Consider the following 15,640-nt stretch of genomic DNA (forward strand, 5'->3'; position numbering starts at 1 on the left):
TATGCCTACGTCTATGGAATAAAGGTCTGCTGGACTTTTGCAGCAGTGAGAACATTGGAACCCACCACCCAAAAAGTACAGCCAACTGAAACATCTTCACATCATGTACTCTAAAACGTGTGATCAGATGAACCAGGATATCCAAACTGAACTCTCTTCAGAGGTGACTTTGGTCCTCTTATGATTTCTCAACTTTCGTTGTTGGAAAATATTCACCATTTTACCAGCTACATATTCTAAATCAGAGGTCAACAAATATTTTCTTAAAGGGAGTGAATATTTTAAGTTTTCAGACTATGTAGTGCCTGTCACCATTACGCAACTCCTACTGGCACAGGAGCAGCCACAGATAGTACATAGATGAATGGGTGTGACTTGTTCCAATACAACTTAGTGAACTAAAATAGAGCCAGGCTGGAATTGGTCTATGGGTCTTAGTTGGCCATCCCCCATTCTAGTGTAAAGAAGGATGTGTTTGCATGGTCCTTCCTACTGAAGAGGTACAGAAACCTTCCTCTACTTTTCCATTGGACAGTGAGTCTATGCAGGGAGGACCATATCAGTAACTTCAGGGCTCCATCTTTTGCCACATAAAACCAAAGAGACTTTCCAGAGACAGAGGAATTGTAGACTCAGATGGGCCTGCTCTACCTGTTTCTGGAAGGCCACCTCGCTACCTGATGGTTCTAGGAGAATCATTCCATAGTCACCCCCATCACAGCCAGTATGCACAAAAGTAGAAGATGGTATAGCTCTGTCTTGGCTTCCTGAAAGCCTGTTTCTTCATGGGTGGACAGAAATGTAGGAAAGGAATAAGATGGTAGACATAAAAGAGCTTGGATAAATGTTTCCCCAGTTGAGTTTGTGTATTACCTTGCAGAGGTGAGTGTCCACCTGAGGCTCTTACATGGAAATGATGCCAATCTTTTAGTTGCAGTAGTCCCTTTAGCACTAAGCAAGCACCAATCTTACTTTCCATTGATGTTCTAGAGGCACATTTTATATCCTCATGTCTGCCAAGCTACACTGCTGGTAGCTATTTCTTGGTACATAGGAAAGTTAGCTTTGAAGAAGATTCTGGCAATTTTGTGATAACATCTCATCCTTATGGTTAGAACTTTTTCATTCTATGCCTGATAAAAGGCAAGTGCTTATAGGTAGAAAATAAGTCCGGCCCCCTCCATCTTTAACCAAGAAATAGTTGAGGTCTCTAATGAGTTAGAAACTCAAGGTAAACCATGACTGAGGTATGTGCAATACCATGAGAATCAAATGTGTGCATTTGGTAGATTTGGTAGACTGATGCACTGCCTGTGGCAGTTGGTTCATTTTTTGGATTTGTAGAACAATCTAGGTTGTTGCCCTAAAGTCAGTAGGTTCCAATGAACAAAGGAGATTGAATTGGGAAAATTGCACAGAAAGAGAACTACCACATCCCATCCTGCCAAGTGTGGGGGAGCCCAGGCTACGGACATGTTAACCCAAAGGAGGGCAATTAGCCCAGGAGCATGGTCTCAAGTGCTGCCTTGCTTTGTTTAAAGCCATATGAGTGATTATTTTTCCTTTTCTCTTCTCTGTGAACTGATTCTCACATGGATTGGTTTCAGTCTTTGGATGAAGTACCATTTTGCACTCAGTTTCTAGTTTGATCATTTACAGAGTAGTCAGTGTTCTCCATGGTCCCAGTCTTAATGGGTGTCCAGGATCTGCTTTTAGATCCAGTAAGGAGGACCATTTGGTCTGTCATGAAGTCCAAAGGCAGAAACTTTTAAATTTATGCAAATCATCAATCCATTCTGCCTGCTCTGCCTCTGCTGGTTGTCTTGAAATAGCCTACGAAAACTTTTCTCTTTGACTGTAGTGGGACAAAACATAGGTGAGGCCCCCGCCTAGGATCTCCTACAGCAACAAGAACCCCCAGGTGGGCACTCCTCAGCTCTCATCCAAAGCCGTGCTCCGTGCACCATATTGGATGCAGAGGCAGCCCCTTCAGATGGCAGCCTTCTCCAAAATCTTTCCGGCATTCTTCTCCTCCTCCCCATCCCTCTTTTTAAATTAAATGGGAATGCCATTGATGTGATGTCGTTTGCACTGCAGGATGACAGAACTGTTGTGCGAATACCATTGTATTTGCCAAATGGTCCACTCGTCATTTCAGAACAAACAAATGGATGGTGTCTGTAAGTCGGAAAACACTGGTGACATTTAGCCTTGTTTATGTTCCTTTCCTTTTGCTGCATATTTTTTGGCTCCAGAAGCTACTGTCTGAATCAACAGTGCTTCTGAAGCAGGAGAAAATTCTGGTAGCATTAATTTTGGTTGCTGTGTCGATGATGTTCCCTTCAGATTGTGTGACACCTACAGCCCAGGATCAATCAAGCCTGGGAGGGAGAAGAGAACATCCAAGTTTTTGTTTCAAAAAAAAACCACACCTTCATATATATATGACTTGAGACTTAAGATTGGGAAGGAGGAAGGGAGTATTGAGAGGAGAGAGTATGGTGAGAACAGATCCTCTTGTCCCTGGTGAAATATAAACTCTCCAAGGAAGCCCAAGTCACCACCATCTTGAATAGGAACAGTGTGACCCCATGGATGTCTTACACTATGCAGGTTCCCTGGGGTTAAGCTTTGGTTTATCCTTAGGCTACTGACCGGAGTGATGGTTAGAACTGACAAGCATCCAGATTCAGGCCACATGTTATTAGCTTTTGGAGGAATCTATTTCTTTCTTTTTGAATTTTTAGATGTTGTATGCAAAGCCCGGATTTCAAATAAATAATAATTATTTCCTATTACTTAGCACTGATCAGCAGCACCTCTACGTCTAATTGCCAACCTGCTCTAATCACGTAGACTATTCTTGCTTTCGCCAGAGATGGAAGGAACAAATTTTATAAATATTGCTTTATTGTCAGTATTCCATTAAATAATTAGGGGATATGACCCTGCCCTTGCTTTCAAATGCCTCTAGCTCAAATGATTTCTGGATTGTTTAATGAATCTGCACATTTTCTTGCAGGTAAGTGACACCCCCTGTCCTAGTCGGTCTATCTGGACTTGCCCTTGTCTGTTCGTGCTCCTCGGTGGTTATCTGCAGCTTGTTAATCGTGTAAAGTCAAGAGAAGAACGTATACACATATGTGTGTTGAATAAATAATTACTATTGGCATAGGTATGTGTATACACACGGCACACCAACCTACAGTATATATAGCAAAGTATCAGGGAGGCTAAAAATATTGCCCCATATGTTCCACTATTAGTCATGGATTGCAAAAGCTTAGAACGGAAAGAAAATTCCCTCAAAGTCATAAATCCTGAGCAACAAATGCTGGTGGATTGCAGGCCCCTATACCTGTAAAAAATTTGGCTGGGGGGATTTCTGTTCTGCCAGCTCACCTGAGCTCATACAGGTGGTTCTCCTTGATGGTCTCGTCGGCATTACTGCTTGTGTCTGATTGTCCTGTATTTTGTAACACTTTAGAAGAATACAGAAAAGTGCAGTAATTATCTTTCTCCATAGTATTTAAGCAGAAATATTGCTAGTTTAATATTGTGTCAGGTTGTCGTATTAACCAGGAACAGAAGACAGTAAAATTCCAGCAAGCAGCACCTTGACATTCACAACTAAAAACTGGTGATTGAAGCAAAATGTGTAAACTTGTACTGGGTTATCGTGTGCTTTGGAATAGAGTATTGTTGAAGTAATTAGAAGATATATTAAGGTGTTCCTGGTAATGAAGGCATGTAAGTTATCATAATTGTAGCTTTCTGAATAAGTGTCAAACTATATCTTTAAGTGTGCTGTATGCCGAGTTACAAGTTAGGTCATTTATGAATGGAATGTAAAACAATACTAAAAATGCTTCAATAACTTATCTTGGTATTGCTAATAAAAAAAAAGCTGTGAAACATTAGTGCAGTTTTGAGTCATTATGTTAATTCATTCCACAACACCCCCTCGCCCCTTGGACATTCTTCTCTTTGTTGGAAGCCCCAACAGGACATTCAGGGAATTATTGTTGCATTGCCCCACCCATCTTAAGGTGGGCCCTGTAAGTGACAATTCCTAAACAGGCAAAAAGGAAAGGAACTTCCTCATGTGGGTGGGATGACTGTGGGGGTTGGGGGGGAGAGCCAGAGGACACATGCCCATCTCTCTGTCTGGACCCCACAGCCACTCACAAGACCCACAGATGGGGAAGCCTTGGGCACAGAGACCACAGGCCACTTTTGCCCCACCCCAGACATGGAAAAGACTGCTCACAGCCAGCCTGTCTTCCGCAAGTCTTAGCATTTCCTTTTCATCCTGGGAAAGCAGTGTTCATGGAAAGAAACTCAGGATTAGAGGAGTTTGGGACTACTTTTGTTCCACTGAGATTTGCTGGTCATGCATGTGTTCCTCCTAATGGACTCTTGCCTGTTCTTCCTCCACCTTACCTCTTGATGGAGAGGGATACAGAAAGGAAGGAATTTGTTTTTTGGTTGTGTTGCCTGGTTTTGTTGTCCATGAGCTGATTTTTCAGTCCTGCCATTTCAAAGGTGTCTCCAAATCTTCTTTGCCTGGGTATGTTTTGTAAATGTCTAAATTCCATGCATATCCCTGCTCCTTTGCCTAACTGATCCTGTAGGGTCAGGGCAGAGAATCTGAAGCTCCAAGTCTATTACTCACTCTCCCCAAATAAATAGTATCCAACAGGGTAATTGAAGTCCAGAGATGTCCTTTGGAACAAACTTGGTCTTAACAACAGGAAAATTTTATTGTTTTGACTGGTTGAAACATTCTCTCCCATATCTCTCATGAAAACTGGTTGAGCAATCCTGACCCTAAAGACCACAGTACAGTATCAGGTTGTCTCTTATTTGGAAGAAGAGGTGACAAATGACAGACCCTAAGTCTAAGCAAGATGTGATGAAAACTCCAAATGAAAAATAGAACTTTTTTAGCAGGGGGGCACTTTACCACTGAGCCACATCCCCAGCCCTTTTTATTTTTTCGAGACAGGGTTTTGTTAAGTTGCTTAAGGACTCGCTAAGTTGTTGAGGCTGGCCTTGAACTTGCAATCCTCCTGCCTCAGCCTCTGGAGTGGCTAGGATTATAGACATATGTCACGTCACCTGTTAAAAATAGAAATTTTAAAGAAGATTGTAGAACTTTCCCAGAGTTCAGTGCCCTCGACTGTTATCTGATTCCACTCAGGTGAAGCTGAGAGCACACATTGTAGGTTCCCATAGAAAATGTGACCAATCCCAGAAAGCCCAGCAAAGGTAAAGTGAAGAGGACCTCACAGACAGGCCCCAGGTCCATATGGCCACAGCCCAAGCAGGGCCAGTTTCCACCAGTGTGTAGCTGAGTTTGCATAAGGAGAGAGACTCCAGGAGAGAATCATCTTTATTTCCAGTGTCACCTGAGTCTGGGAACTGCCCTGAAAGAAGTGGGGTACAAAATGGGGCACATTCATCTAAGCCTTTTGGGGGATGCCTTTGCCCAGGGTTGAGCACGTTGTCCCCAGTGTTGTTCATCATTTACGGTCACTCTGTACACTCTCTGGAGCCTTAGGCATGCCATGGCACCTGCTGGTTTGGACAGTCATCTAGGAGGTTGTTCAGAGGGACCCAGGTGCAGCCTGAGGTACCAGGCTCTGGGAATGGGAGGAGGGAGTACAAGAGCAAGGGAGGAAGGAGACATGGAAGGATCACATCACCCAGCCCCTGTGTCGACAGCCGGGAAGACTCCCTGGAGCTGTATATTCAGGCACCTGCTGTTCTCTCTTCCTTTCATGGGGGCACAGTCCCCCTACCAGAGTCTCTAAGCTAAAGGACTGGGGATCATTTCCTCTTCCAAAGCAGGGAATATTTCCTGAGTCGATCCCCAGTGAAAACTTCTCAAGTTTATAGGAGACCTCTGTGAATTCTCATTCTCTCATTTTTTTGAACCCAGCCCCGGCCTCCTCCCCACCTCCCATTCCAGGATGCCCCTTCCTCAAACAGGGTACTCCCTCCCCCACCCCTCCCACCTCCTCCTCCTCCTTCCCACCTCTGGGTAACAACTCCCTTCTCACCAATGGAATATTCTTGGGAACATCCTGTCTGCTTCCTCTGAGAGAGCTGGGTGAGTTTGGGCCTCCAAAATGAGACAACTTCACTTCAAAGCTCTGCGTAGGAGCTGACAGTTCTGTTTCCTGCTGATTCCACTCTCCACGCAAACTCCCACCCAACCCCACATAGGCTGATAACAAACCCCATTTGTTTGGATTTAGATTTGGGGCAAACACAAACATCACTTAAATGGTCACTGGTCTGTGGTATATAGGGACCCCCAGAGTTTCAAGGAGGTATCTGTGACTTAAGATTCCAGAGACCATGAATGCCAAGGTGCTTTACAGAGTCTTCAAGTCCATTTCTTTGTTCACACATATTTGGAAGTGTGTTTGCTTTAATGAAATTTAGATATTTTGATGGAGTGGGGAGAATCTAAACTCTGGGGCATGACTGTTGCACACATCTGGTCACTTTTTCTCAAAGAAACTTCACGATGATTAAATTACATTCCTAAATACGCAGCAGCACATTGGCAATACTGTCTCTGCATGAGCAGATTCTGCCTCTTGAGCAAACAATGTGCATTTTCAAGGTTAAAGTTGGGGAACTCTGCACAGCTAATTTCATTAGCAAAAATATCCATTTGTGTACCCAGACATTGGCTGGCTTCATGAGGAGTTTGTCTTTCATGTTCTTTGTGGAGTTGTCCAGACACACCCATTTAATGGTAACCCACTGCTCCCAAGGTTAAGTTTCCTTTTTGAACTTCTGTTGTTGTCAAATTAACATAATATGCTCTCAATTATCCACATAAAAGGAGAAAGGCAACCAAGCGGGGAGAGCAAATTTGTGATTAATTTACCAAATTATTGCTCTTTTTATATGATGGACAAGTCACTTTTCTGGTTTTGAGTCTACTCTTGTGTATGTCCTGGGGGGAGCGCTGGGGCTGACCACAAGAACAGACCACTCTGAGGTATGCCATACACCTGGGAAGGGCTGGAGGTGGATGTTTTGCTGGGAGGCAGAGCGGCCTCTGAGGGTGGGTAATTAGGGGTCCACACTGTGCTAAACTCTTTTCTTGTCAAGGACAGGAGCCATTAATCTTCTCAGTTCTCCAAGACTCCCTCGATGTCATGGTTAGAATTGTCCAAAAACAGGTCTTTAGATAAGGACCTGGGTGCAGGTAGCTGATGTGGGAGGCAATTCTAGGAAGCATGATCGGGGGATAGGGAAGGGAAACAGAGGGTGAAAACCAACACAGGTGTGCTCACAAGAGGATCACCATGGGAGTGGACTGGGGATTAATCTTTTCAGGGACCTTTTAAGGTACCTTGTGGAGTTCCCTGCAGAACTATGCCACCGAGCACTGTAGAAGCTGGGCAGTTTACCCACCGATACCGCATCTCTCATTATTTGAGGGTCACTGCAACCCACCCTGTGGCTAAGCATTTTTCTCATGGCAAAGAGAAACAGGAGGCTCTCGGTATGCCAGGTAATCAGAAGGGAAAGGGTAGGGCATTGACAGTGTCCACGAATGGGAGGGAACCCCTGGACCAGAACCCTTTCGCACCTATCTGCCTCCACTCTAGAAGGTCACAGACCTGACCGAGCCAAGCATGAGAACAAATGTGTGTATTGCATGATTCCTTGTGTGGAGTGAACTGCTGATTTTAAAACTTGGGAAGTACATGGCCTTCCAACTTAGGGGCAGGCTCAGTAGAGGATGGGAAGGTCTGCCTCCAGCCTGGGGTCAGGAGACCAGACACCTAGCAACCGTCACGCTCCAAGGGGCTTAGACAGCTCGCTTCTCTTCTTTGGGCAACATGTACCTCTCAATGAAAGGAGGAGGCAGCTCTCAAACTCTATGTCTGACCTTCATGACACACTTTTATCCTTAACTTTTCAGATGATATTCTAGGACCCTATCGGTCCTCAAGTTCTCATGAATGCTTATTCTAGCAGGGACTCTGGGATGTGGGAGCCACACTGATATTTCCACAAACCCAGAACAATGCAGAACTTCAGTTTGGACAAGAACATTTATTATTATGGGGCATGGCACATGGCAATACCTGGGGCTATTTTTATTTACATCATAAGAAGAACATTGAGGACTTTTCCTCTTTTGATTCTGGAACTGAGTCAAAATAGGGAAAAAAAAAAAAAAAGGAGAGCAATAGAGGAGGTCAATGAAGTTGGACTTTTCAGCTTCATGGAAGTGCAAGAAGCCAATTCCTTGAAAGGTTTTTCTTTTTCTTTCTCAACCTCTTGAGTTCACAACTGAGCTTGAGCAGATGTTTTGCACTATGACTGAGGCTTCCTCAGGCACTTTACCCATCATTCAATCCTGTGTGTCCCTCTTGCATATGTGTGACCTGTCCCTGCCACCTCCACCCAACACACAGGCCCAGTGATTCTCAGAGGGGGAGGACACAGATATTAAGAGGCATCTAGCAGGCATGGGCAGAGAAATAGTCACGTTCACTTCCTTCCCTACATGTGACCTTTCCACTTTTCACCCAGCCTCAGCGTTCCCTTGGTCACTCCACATCACTCTGGGTTAGCAAGCACCCTAAGCTTGGGACAGTGTGGACTAGCTCCAAGTGTGAACCCCTGAAACCATTGGCTTTTGGCCTTCCACCGAATGTCTTCACCAGGCATTTTCTAATCTGGTTGCCTCAGTATGGCTATGGATCAGATGGGACCCTGGTGCACCCTTAAGAGAATAAAATGAATATGAAGAACTTGGAGGTTGACAAGTCACCCTCATTTCAAATATTTTAGGATTTCTGTTGCTAAGCAGGCCCCAGGCAGAGCTCCAATCTAAACCCAGAACCTGCTGAGACCCTGCCAAATGGGTGGAGGGTCTGGATATGTATTGTGAAGCATGTGCCCCTTCATTCTTGCCAATCCGTACTCACTACCTGCAGGCCTGTGTCGGGATGCCCAGCTGGAGTCTTCCCATATCCCCAGTGAACATATCTAGAGATTTGTGGGACAAACTACAGGAGGATCCAATGATCCTATCCTTGGGATGTGTAGACACTTACCCCTGATGACTCTAATTGAGCAGTTCATACCTGTGTGGCTTTTGCTTTACATTAAAACTTTGGGCTTGAAGTATCTGTTTTTTCTAAATCGTACTCAGGACGATTGTTTATTTTAAATTGTTAGGGGAACTTTCTTGAGACCTTTAAGGTAAATGCCCTTGCCTCTCATTTACACAGGTTAAACCCCTGAATTTCCACAATATCAGGGATGGGTTCTGACAAGTCCCCAGTTTTCAACAGGAGACGCTGCATGAGGTGGGTGACGGGGCAGGAATTTGGCAGCCTGAACTCACCTTGCTGGCGGACACAGGTGAAAGAGGACTTGCGGGTTGGCACTGGCGGGATACCTTGCCAGAGCTGAGAAGAAGACACCAGTGGGTTCCAGGGCTGATGACCTCTAGAGAGATGGCCAAGAACACTTTGGGGTCTGAAAACCTTGAAATCCCCAGACTGGACACTGCTCCCACTTTGTTGGAGTGACCCAGCCCCAGTGGCTTGGGGCGAGGGGAAGAAAGGAGGGAAAGAGAACCATAAAAGAAGCCAGGTCAAAAAGGGCCAAAAAATGAGAGTCACAGAAGCACACAGAAGGAGGGAGGAGAGGGTTGGGGGAAGGGTCGAAGAGAAGGAAGGAAGGGGAGAGGAAGAGGAGGAGAAGGAACCAACCCAGGGGAAAGGAGAGGAAGGAGGCAGGAAAAAAACTTTTTCTGGAAGCAGCCTAGACGGGACGGGGACGTGTCAGGGTGCTGGTCTGGCTGGTGTCTCCTGCTGGTGGGGGGCAGGGGAACAGGGCGCTCTGTGGTTCCAGGTGAGGATGCTGGGAAGGCACAGGGAAGGTCGGGTGAGGTTCCCAAGTGCAGCACCTGGTGGCCTCAGCCTGGAGCTTCAGCTGTGCCCTCCTCCCCCCTACTCCCCAGCGCTAGTTTCAGGAGGAAATGCTGCAGCTTAATCAGAATTATTTACAAGATAATGGTCCATTGTTTGCACTAAGACAGATGTTGTCTGTGGGAACTTTGTGTTTTATGCTCTTTTCGCTGCTCTGTCTTCACTGAGTGCAGATGGGATGGAAGTAATGTGCGTTATTATTCCTAGGATTGGAAACTTGGAGGTGCCTTCGTTTCAGCGGCTGGCACTGGGCAGGCAGGGGTGGTCACTGCTGGCCGCAGAGTGAGGCGGGGGCTGTGGTCCGGGCAGCCCCTCCAAGCATCCTGTGATTAGGAAGGTTCGCTTCTTTGAGGGGCGGGTCCATGCAATCGCCTTGTCCAGGACAGGAAGGATTCACTCTGATTAAGATGCACTTGCTATGTGTTGACTGGAGAGGTCACCGCTGACATCTCAAATGAGTGTGGCCATCTGGTCCTCTTCTTGCCAAAGGGAACAAGCAACCCTTCTGGGGTGGGGGCTGTGTAGCTTCCTCTCTCTTTCTCTCTCTTTTTTTAACTTAACCCGGGGCCTCCTCTGACTCTTCTGGGGTCACTTGGGGAGCCAGATCAGGGCTTGCAACTCCCTCTCACCTTCCTCAAGAATAGCATTGGCTAAATGAATGCCTGCTCCATGAACTCACCCCAGGAGAGAACAGGACAGATGGGGTAGAGTGGGAAGACTTACCCTGTTACCTGACTTACTTGGGGTCTTGATCTGGAGACAGCAGGGCCACCACAGCGCTGGCCCATCTTGGTGTACAGTCCTGGAAATTACCAGGTTCTCTGTTCCTATTAGATTGCCAGTCATCCCACAGTATCAATCTCATCAGTTGTCAGACCCATTTTATAAATGAGAAAATAGAGGTCAAGAGAAGTTAGGCGACTCGTACCCAGTGATTTTTCTATTCCATGGAAAATTCTCCCCACTCTTCAAATCATGATCTTCCTACCGTAGGGGACCTTGCTGAACCTCAACTTAGTCAGTGGCACATGAGGGCAGAGGATAACTGCTCTGCAGAATCAGGGAGAGGAATTTTTGAATGCTAAGCACCAAGACTGGTAATAGCACAGACTCAATAAGACAGTGGCAATTAATATTATCAACTACCTTATACCACTTGTCAAGTATATTGCATTTTCAATATCAGGTTCTGACCAACAGCAAACAGACAAAAATAAAAGTCATAAAATATCACAGTAACATTCAGATGTGCAAACCAAGCTGTGGTGGAAAAGAGACACTTTCATGGCAGTGAAGTGGAATCAGGCCTGGTATTTGGACAACAGAGGGGAAACCTCAGATGTGGCTCCTGATGACCTTGCCCCATACCCTGGGAGTTTGTGGGATGTGACCCAGAAATCACAGAACCCAGAGGTTTTATTCCATTCAAAAACCAGCTAGTTGGGGTATCTTGGCTTGCTGAATATGGCTGTTCCCCTATAATCACCTTATGCCCAAGGAATGGCCTCAGCAATCTTAGCAGCAGGATCTGATCTTCTGAATTATCCTTCTAACTTTCCCAGTTTATTTTAAAATAATAAGTACTTACTGTGAGCCAGGGTCATGTCCTATTCTCAGTCCCATATAGATGATAATGCAAATGATATACTTTCCTTTCATTGTCATAAAAATCCCATGAGGTAAGTGAAATGACATTATTGTTTTGTACGTGAGGATATGGAGGCACAGGGATGTTCTTTGCCCTAACCAAGATCACCAGCAAATAAGAGGAAGCTGAAATTCAAAGCCGGATAGTGGAGAACTCTGATCACTCATTCAGTGTCCCCGCTCCTTGCTGTCACTCTCCTGTGCCCTTATTACTCCTTAGAGATGCATGGAAAAGTAACCAAACAACCAACAAGTAAATAAAAATAGCCAGCTCTTGCCAACCTGTAACTCCGGGTCCCAGAAGAGGATGGGGGCGATTCAAATCAGAAATTCCAATTACAAACAGAATCTAGGAATTTCCCTTCAGGAAAAGGCAGGGCAGGGCATGAGATGGAGGTAGGAGGACCAGGTGTGCTGGTTGTGACCCAAGTGGCCTTGGCCTGGCCATGTGACCTCAGTGCCCTCCTCACCTCTCCAAAAATGATAAGGACACATTCACAGCCTCAAGAGTCCTTCCATGTTGCAAGATGCAAATCAATGTTTCTTAGGACTGCATTTTTTTTCAGTCATTTCCCAGCCTCAGGAAAACAAAACAAAACATAGCAAAATAAAACTCCTGTTGCCTCCCCTCTTCCCTCAGAGCAGTCAAAGGGCTTCAGGAAACCTGACCCCTCACCTTGCAATAGTTCCCCGGGGTCCAGGTTGCAGGAGTTGCAGGAGTGGAGAGTGGGTGGCCCAGGGCAGCAGCAAGCTCTCCTGGCCAGCGCTGCTGCAGGCCCAGCCCCCAACTGCGACGGCGACAGAGGTCAAACTGGGATAATATTTATCAACCTTATTCTCATGGTGTCAGGCTCTGCCCCAAACCCAGCGTCACTGGAGATCCCAGATTATGTCTTTTAAGGTCCCACAGAGCCGCTTCACATGTGACCAATTACCTCTGTCAAGCAGGGGAAGGAGGTCCCCCTCGGTGGGTGGGATCTGAACTTGAGTTTCCAGAGGTCGGTGGCGGGGATCTTAGGCCTTTGAGCCTGTCACTCCCCTATAGCCAGACCTTTTCTGTTAAAACTGTTTAAATTACAAACCAGTAATAAAAGGATCATATGTGTTTCCCACCGAACAGGTTCTTTAGGGCTATTATGATAATTAAAAACATATGGTGCCTGTGCCAGTCAGAGGGAAACCGCAGATGTACAAATTAGGTATTATAGAAGGGTTTTCTGCTTTTGCCCTTTTAAAAACGTCAAGCCGGAGAAGTTTAAAGAGATAAAATGGCAATTGTGCAGATAGTAGGTAGCATTTTGGTTTTAGAATCATTAAATATATAAACCCTTTTTTTAGACTTAATAGGAATAAACAGTTCCTGATATGTGCAGAGGGGGAAAAGGCATCCGGGCTGGGAGTTCATGGGGGCCGTGAGGAAACATTTTCCACCTCACGAGATCTTGGATACCATGTAATCTTTTGCATTTTTTATGACGTTGTTCTGCACAAAGAGGATTATATTTATTAAATATTGAATTATATTAAAATGGAATTGATGGGAGCAAAGATGAGGATTTCTTTACATTCAACTTTTTACTTGTTAAAAGGCAAAGATGCAAGTATTGATTAGTCTAGAAATAGTCATTTGTTTTAATTTAAAATATGCAATTGATTTTGAGAAGGTGATAAATACTGTTAATAAAAAATAAAAAATCAGGAGAATTTCCAGGGCACCCTATCAATGGTTTCCCAAGGCAGATATACAGGGCTGGTTCAGTTCTGCTGGACTGGTCATATCCAAAAAGATGTCACCTGGCTGGCTATATTCAGCCGGGCTCTGGGCAGCTAAAAGGACTGGTCCTCAGTCCTGACACTGGGGTCCTGGTTAAGCCACCAAGGACTTGGGACTTTGCCACTGAACATCTGCTACAGGAAACTAATAGGGCTACTATTTAGAGGAAGGGGTGGGGGCACAGGTCACAGGAACATGTCAGCCGCCCCCCTTGCTGTACCTCAAGGCCTCACTCCTTTCTCTCCAGGAAAACATTTTCAGGTCTTTCCCGAGACAATTCACCCAGAACTAGGAGGCCTCACCCCTGTCTGCACCCCATCCTGGATGAGATTCCATGTAGCTACATAAGGAAGTGAAGTGGGAAGGCAGATGTCCAGCCAATAGGAATACAGGAGAAGAGAGGAGTTAACCTCTCACCCAGAAGGCAGGCCACCGGAGCACTCAGATAACCAGAATTTCTGGAAGTCTGGTTGTTGACATTTCTAAAAACGAATAGAGATAAATTTTCTTCAGTATATTTTTGTGTTTAGGTATTTGTTATATTACACATTTTTGAAAACTCTGGTGAAAGTGGAAGACTCAATAACCAAAAAGTAGCCTTTTAGGTCATCTGAGCTAAAGGCAGTCTGAGAGTCTCAGGAAAAGTGTCCTTTGAGATGGTCTCCTTGGACATATCTTTCTGAGGTCTTTAGTTCTTCCTTCTCTATCACCCACATTTTTCAGATGGTACAGAAAGCCCATCATCCTCCAATGCCCTTTCTTTTGGGGTACTTTGGACAGACCTATCCTACTGTAGCTCTGCTTCTGGTTTGGATGGGGTAGCCAGTCTCCTAAAAGAGCTTGAGATGAGATCAGAGTGAGTGGAGGGTTCTGGAATCTTCTGTCTACAGCACAACATACAGCTCAGGGGACCATATGGTAGTGGTTCTCAACAGGGAGCAACTATCTTCTCCAGGGGACATCTGGCATTGTCTGGAGGGGCACTAGGCAGTGCCATTGGCTTCCAATGTGTAGGGGCCAGGGATGTTAATTAAGACCCTGCAAAGCAGAAGACAAAGCTCAGAGAAGAATCATCCAACCCCAAATGTCGATAGTGCCAAAGCTGAGAAATTCCAATGCTTGGTAGTAGAACCAGTCTTCCAGTGAGAGTGAAATTCCGTGATGGACAAATGATGTCCAGTCAGGTGACAAGGCTTGTTCTCCAGCTCATGTCATTCTCCTCCCTGGAACACCCTCCTCCCTCCAAGTCAGGTCACCTTCGGATCTCAGGCCTCTGTGCAAAACTTTGCAGGAAACTCCGTGCCCCTTTTGGAGGCAGAAACTTTTAGCTGAGTACTGGAGCACATTCATCCCAGCTCGGAGCAGCAAGTTGGGGGTGGAGAGGGTGGCAGCTCTGCAGGCAGCCTGAAGCCAGCCTTTTCTTCTCCCCTGAGTGATAGCAAGCCTGCGACGTTCTTGTGCACGTAGGTATTACCACTTTAACTTTTACTGAGGTAAAATAACACCTTGTCACTCAGTGCAAGTACCAATCACAAAATGAATTAATTGTAATAACTGTTGTCAACAGAACAAAGGACTTGTTGCTTTCCTAAGCGGATTTCAGCGCCACTGAGAACTATATACAAACGTTCCCATTGGGCAGGCTGGCGGAAACCAGTCAGAACATAATTGTATCTGTCTATCTCTTTACTTTGTTTTTAAGGGAGAAGGAATCGAGTTAAAAACCTATGTTTTAAACATATCAATAAATATACCCCTTTTTGTGTTTGTGACGTCTCCTCAAAAAAACATGGAGTCTTTAATAAATTGGCCATGAAAATAGCATTTGCGGCTGATGGTACCAAATAAGGGCCAGCTGTAGAAGCTGCCTGTTGACTCTAAGTCATGAAGGGAATTATGCCCAATTACCCTCCCATAAAACACCCTCTCATTTCTGGGAGTTATCAAAACACATCCTGCGGACAAGCGGTCAGCTGTCCCCCTGCTCCTCAAAGGAGCGCAAGTGGGTTTCACGCTGGGCCCGCCGCACGCCTAGCTGCTTCCACGGCATCGCAGGCAGACTTGTTTGCAGCCAGACTCTTTAACAGTTGCATTTTCCTGTTTCTTTTCTTTTTTTCTTAGCATTTTTATATCTTAGAATGCTTCCCTCTTTAAGAAACCCTGTAGACACTCTTCTAAGAAGAGTCGCTCCTAAGAAAGGGAGTGGTAGGCGGCCTGAGGACTGTGTCTCTAGGAAGTC

The 15,640-nt window shown here is 45.4% G+C and overlaps 1 protein-coding gene across 6 annotated transcripts in view; it reads left to right on the forward strand.

The window, feature by feature from the left end:
• Znf536 (zinc finger protein 536) overlaps positions 1 to 15,640 on the forward strand; it is a 431,720-nt gene that overhangs the window by 285,119 nt on the left and 130,961 nt on the right. Inside the window, exon 8 of one of the 6 annotated variants that reach the window (XM_047529035.1) lies at positions 3,023 to 3,906. The exons of the other annotated variants lie outside the window; for them this stretch is intronic. Within the exon in view, the coding sequence (XP_047384991.1) occupies positions 3,023 to 3,030 (8 nt within the window). The 3' untranslated portion in view covers positions 3,031 to 3,906. Of the gene's footprint in view, positions 1 to 3,022; positions 3,907 to 15,640 lie in introns of those variants that run through there. 6 annotated transcript variants of the gene reach the window in all.

Source organism: Sciurus carolinensis, chromosome 16, assembly GCF_902686445.1.
Source record: "Sciurus carolinensis chromosome 16, mSciCar1.2, whole genome shotgun sequence".
Classification (NCBI taxonomy): domain Eukaryota; kingdom Metazoa; phylum Chordata; class Mammalia; order Rodentia; family Sciuridae; genus Sciurus; species Sciurus carolinensis.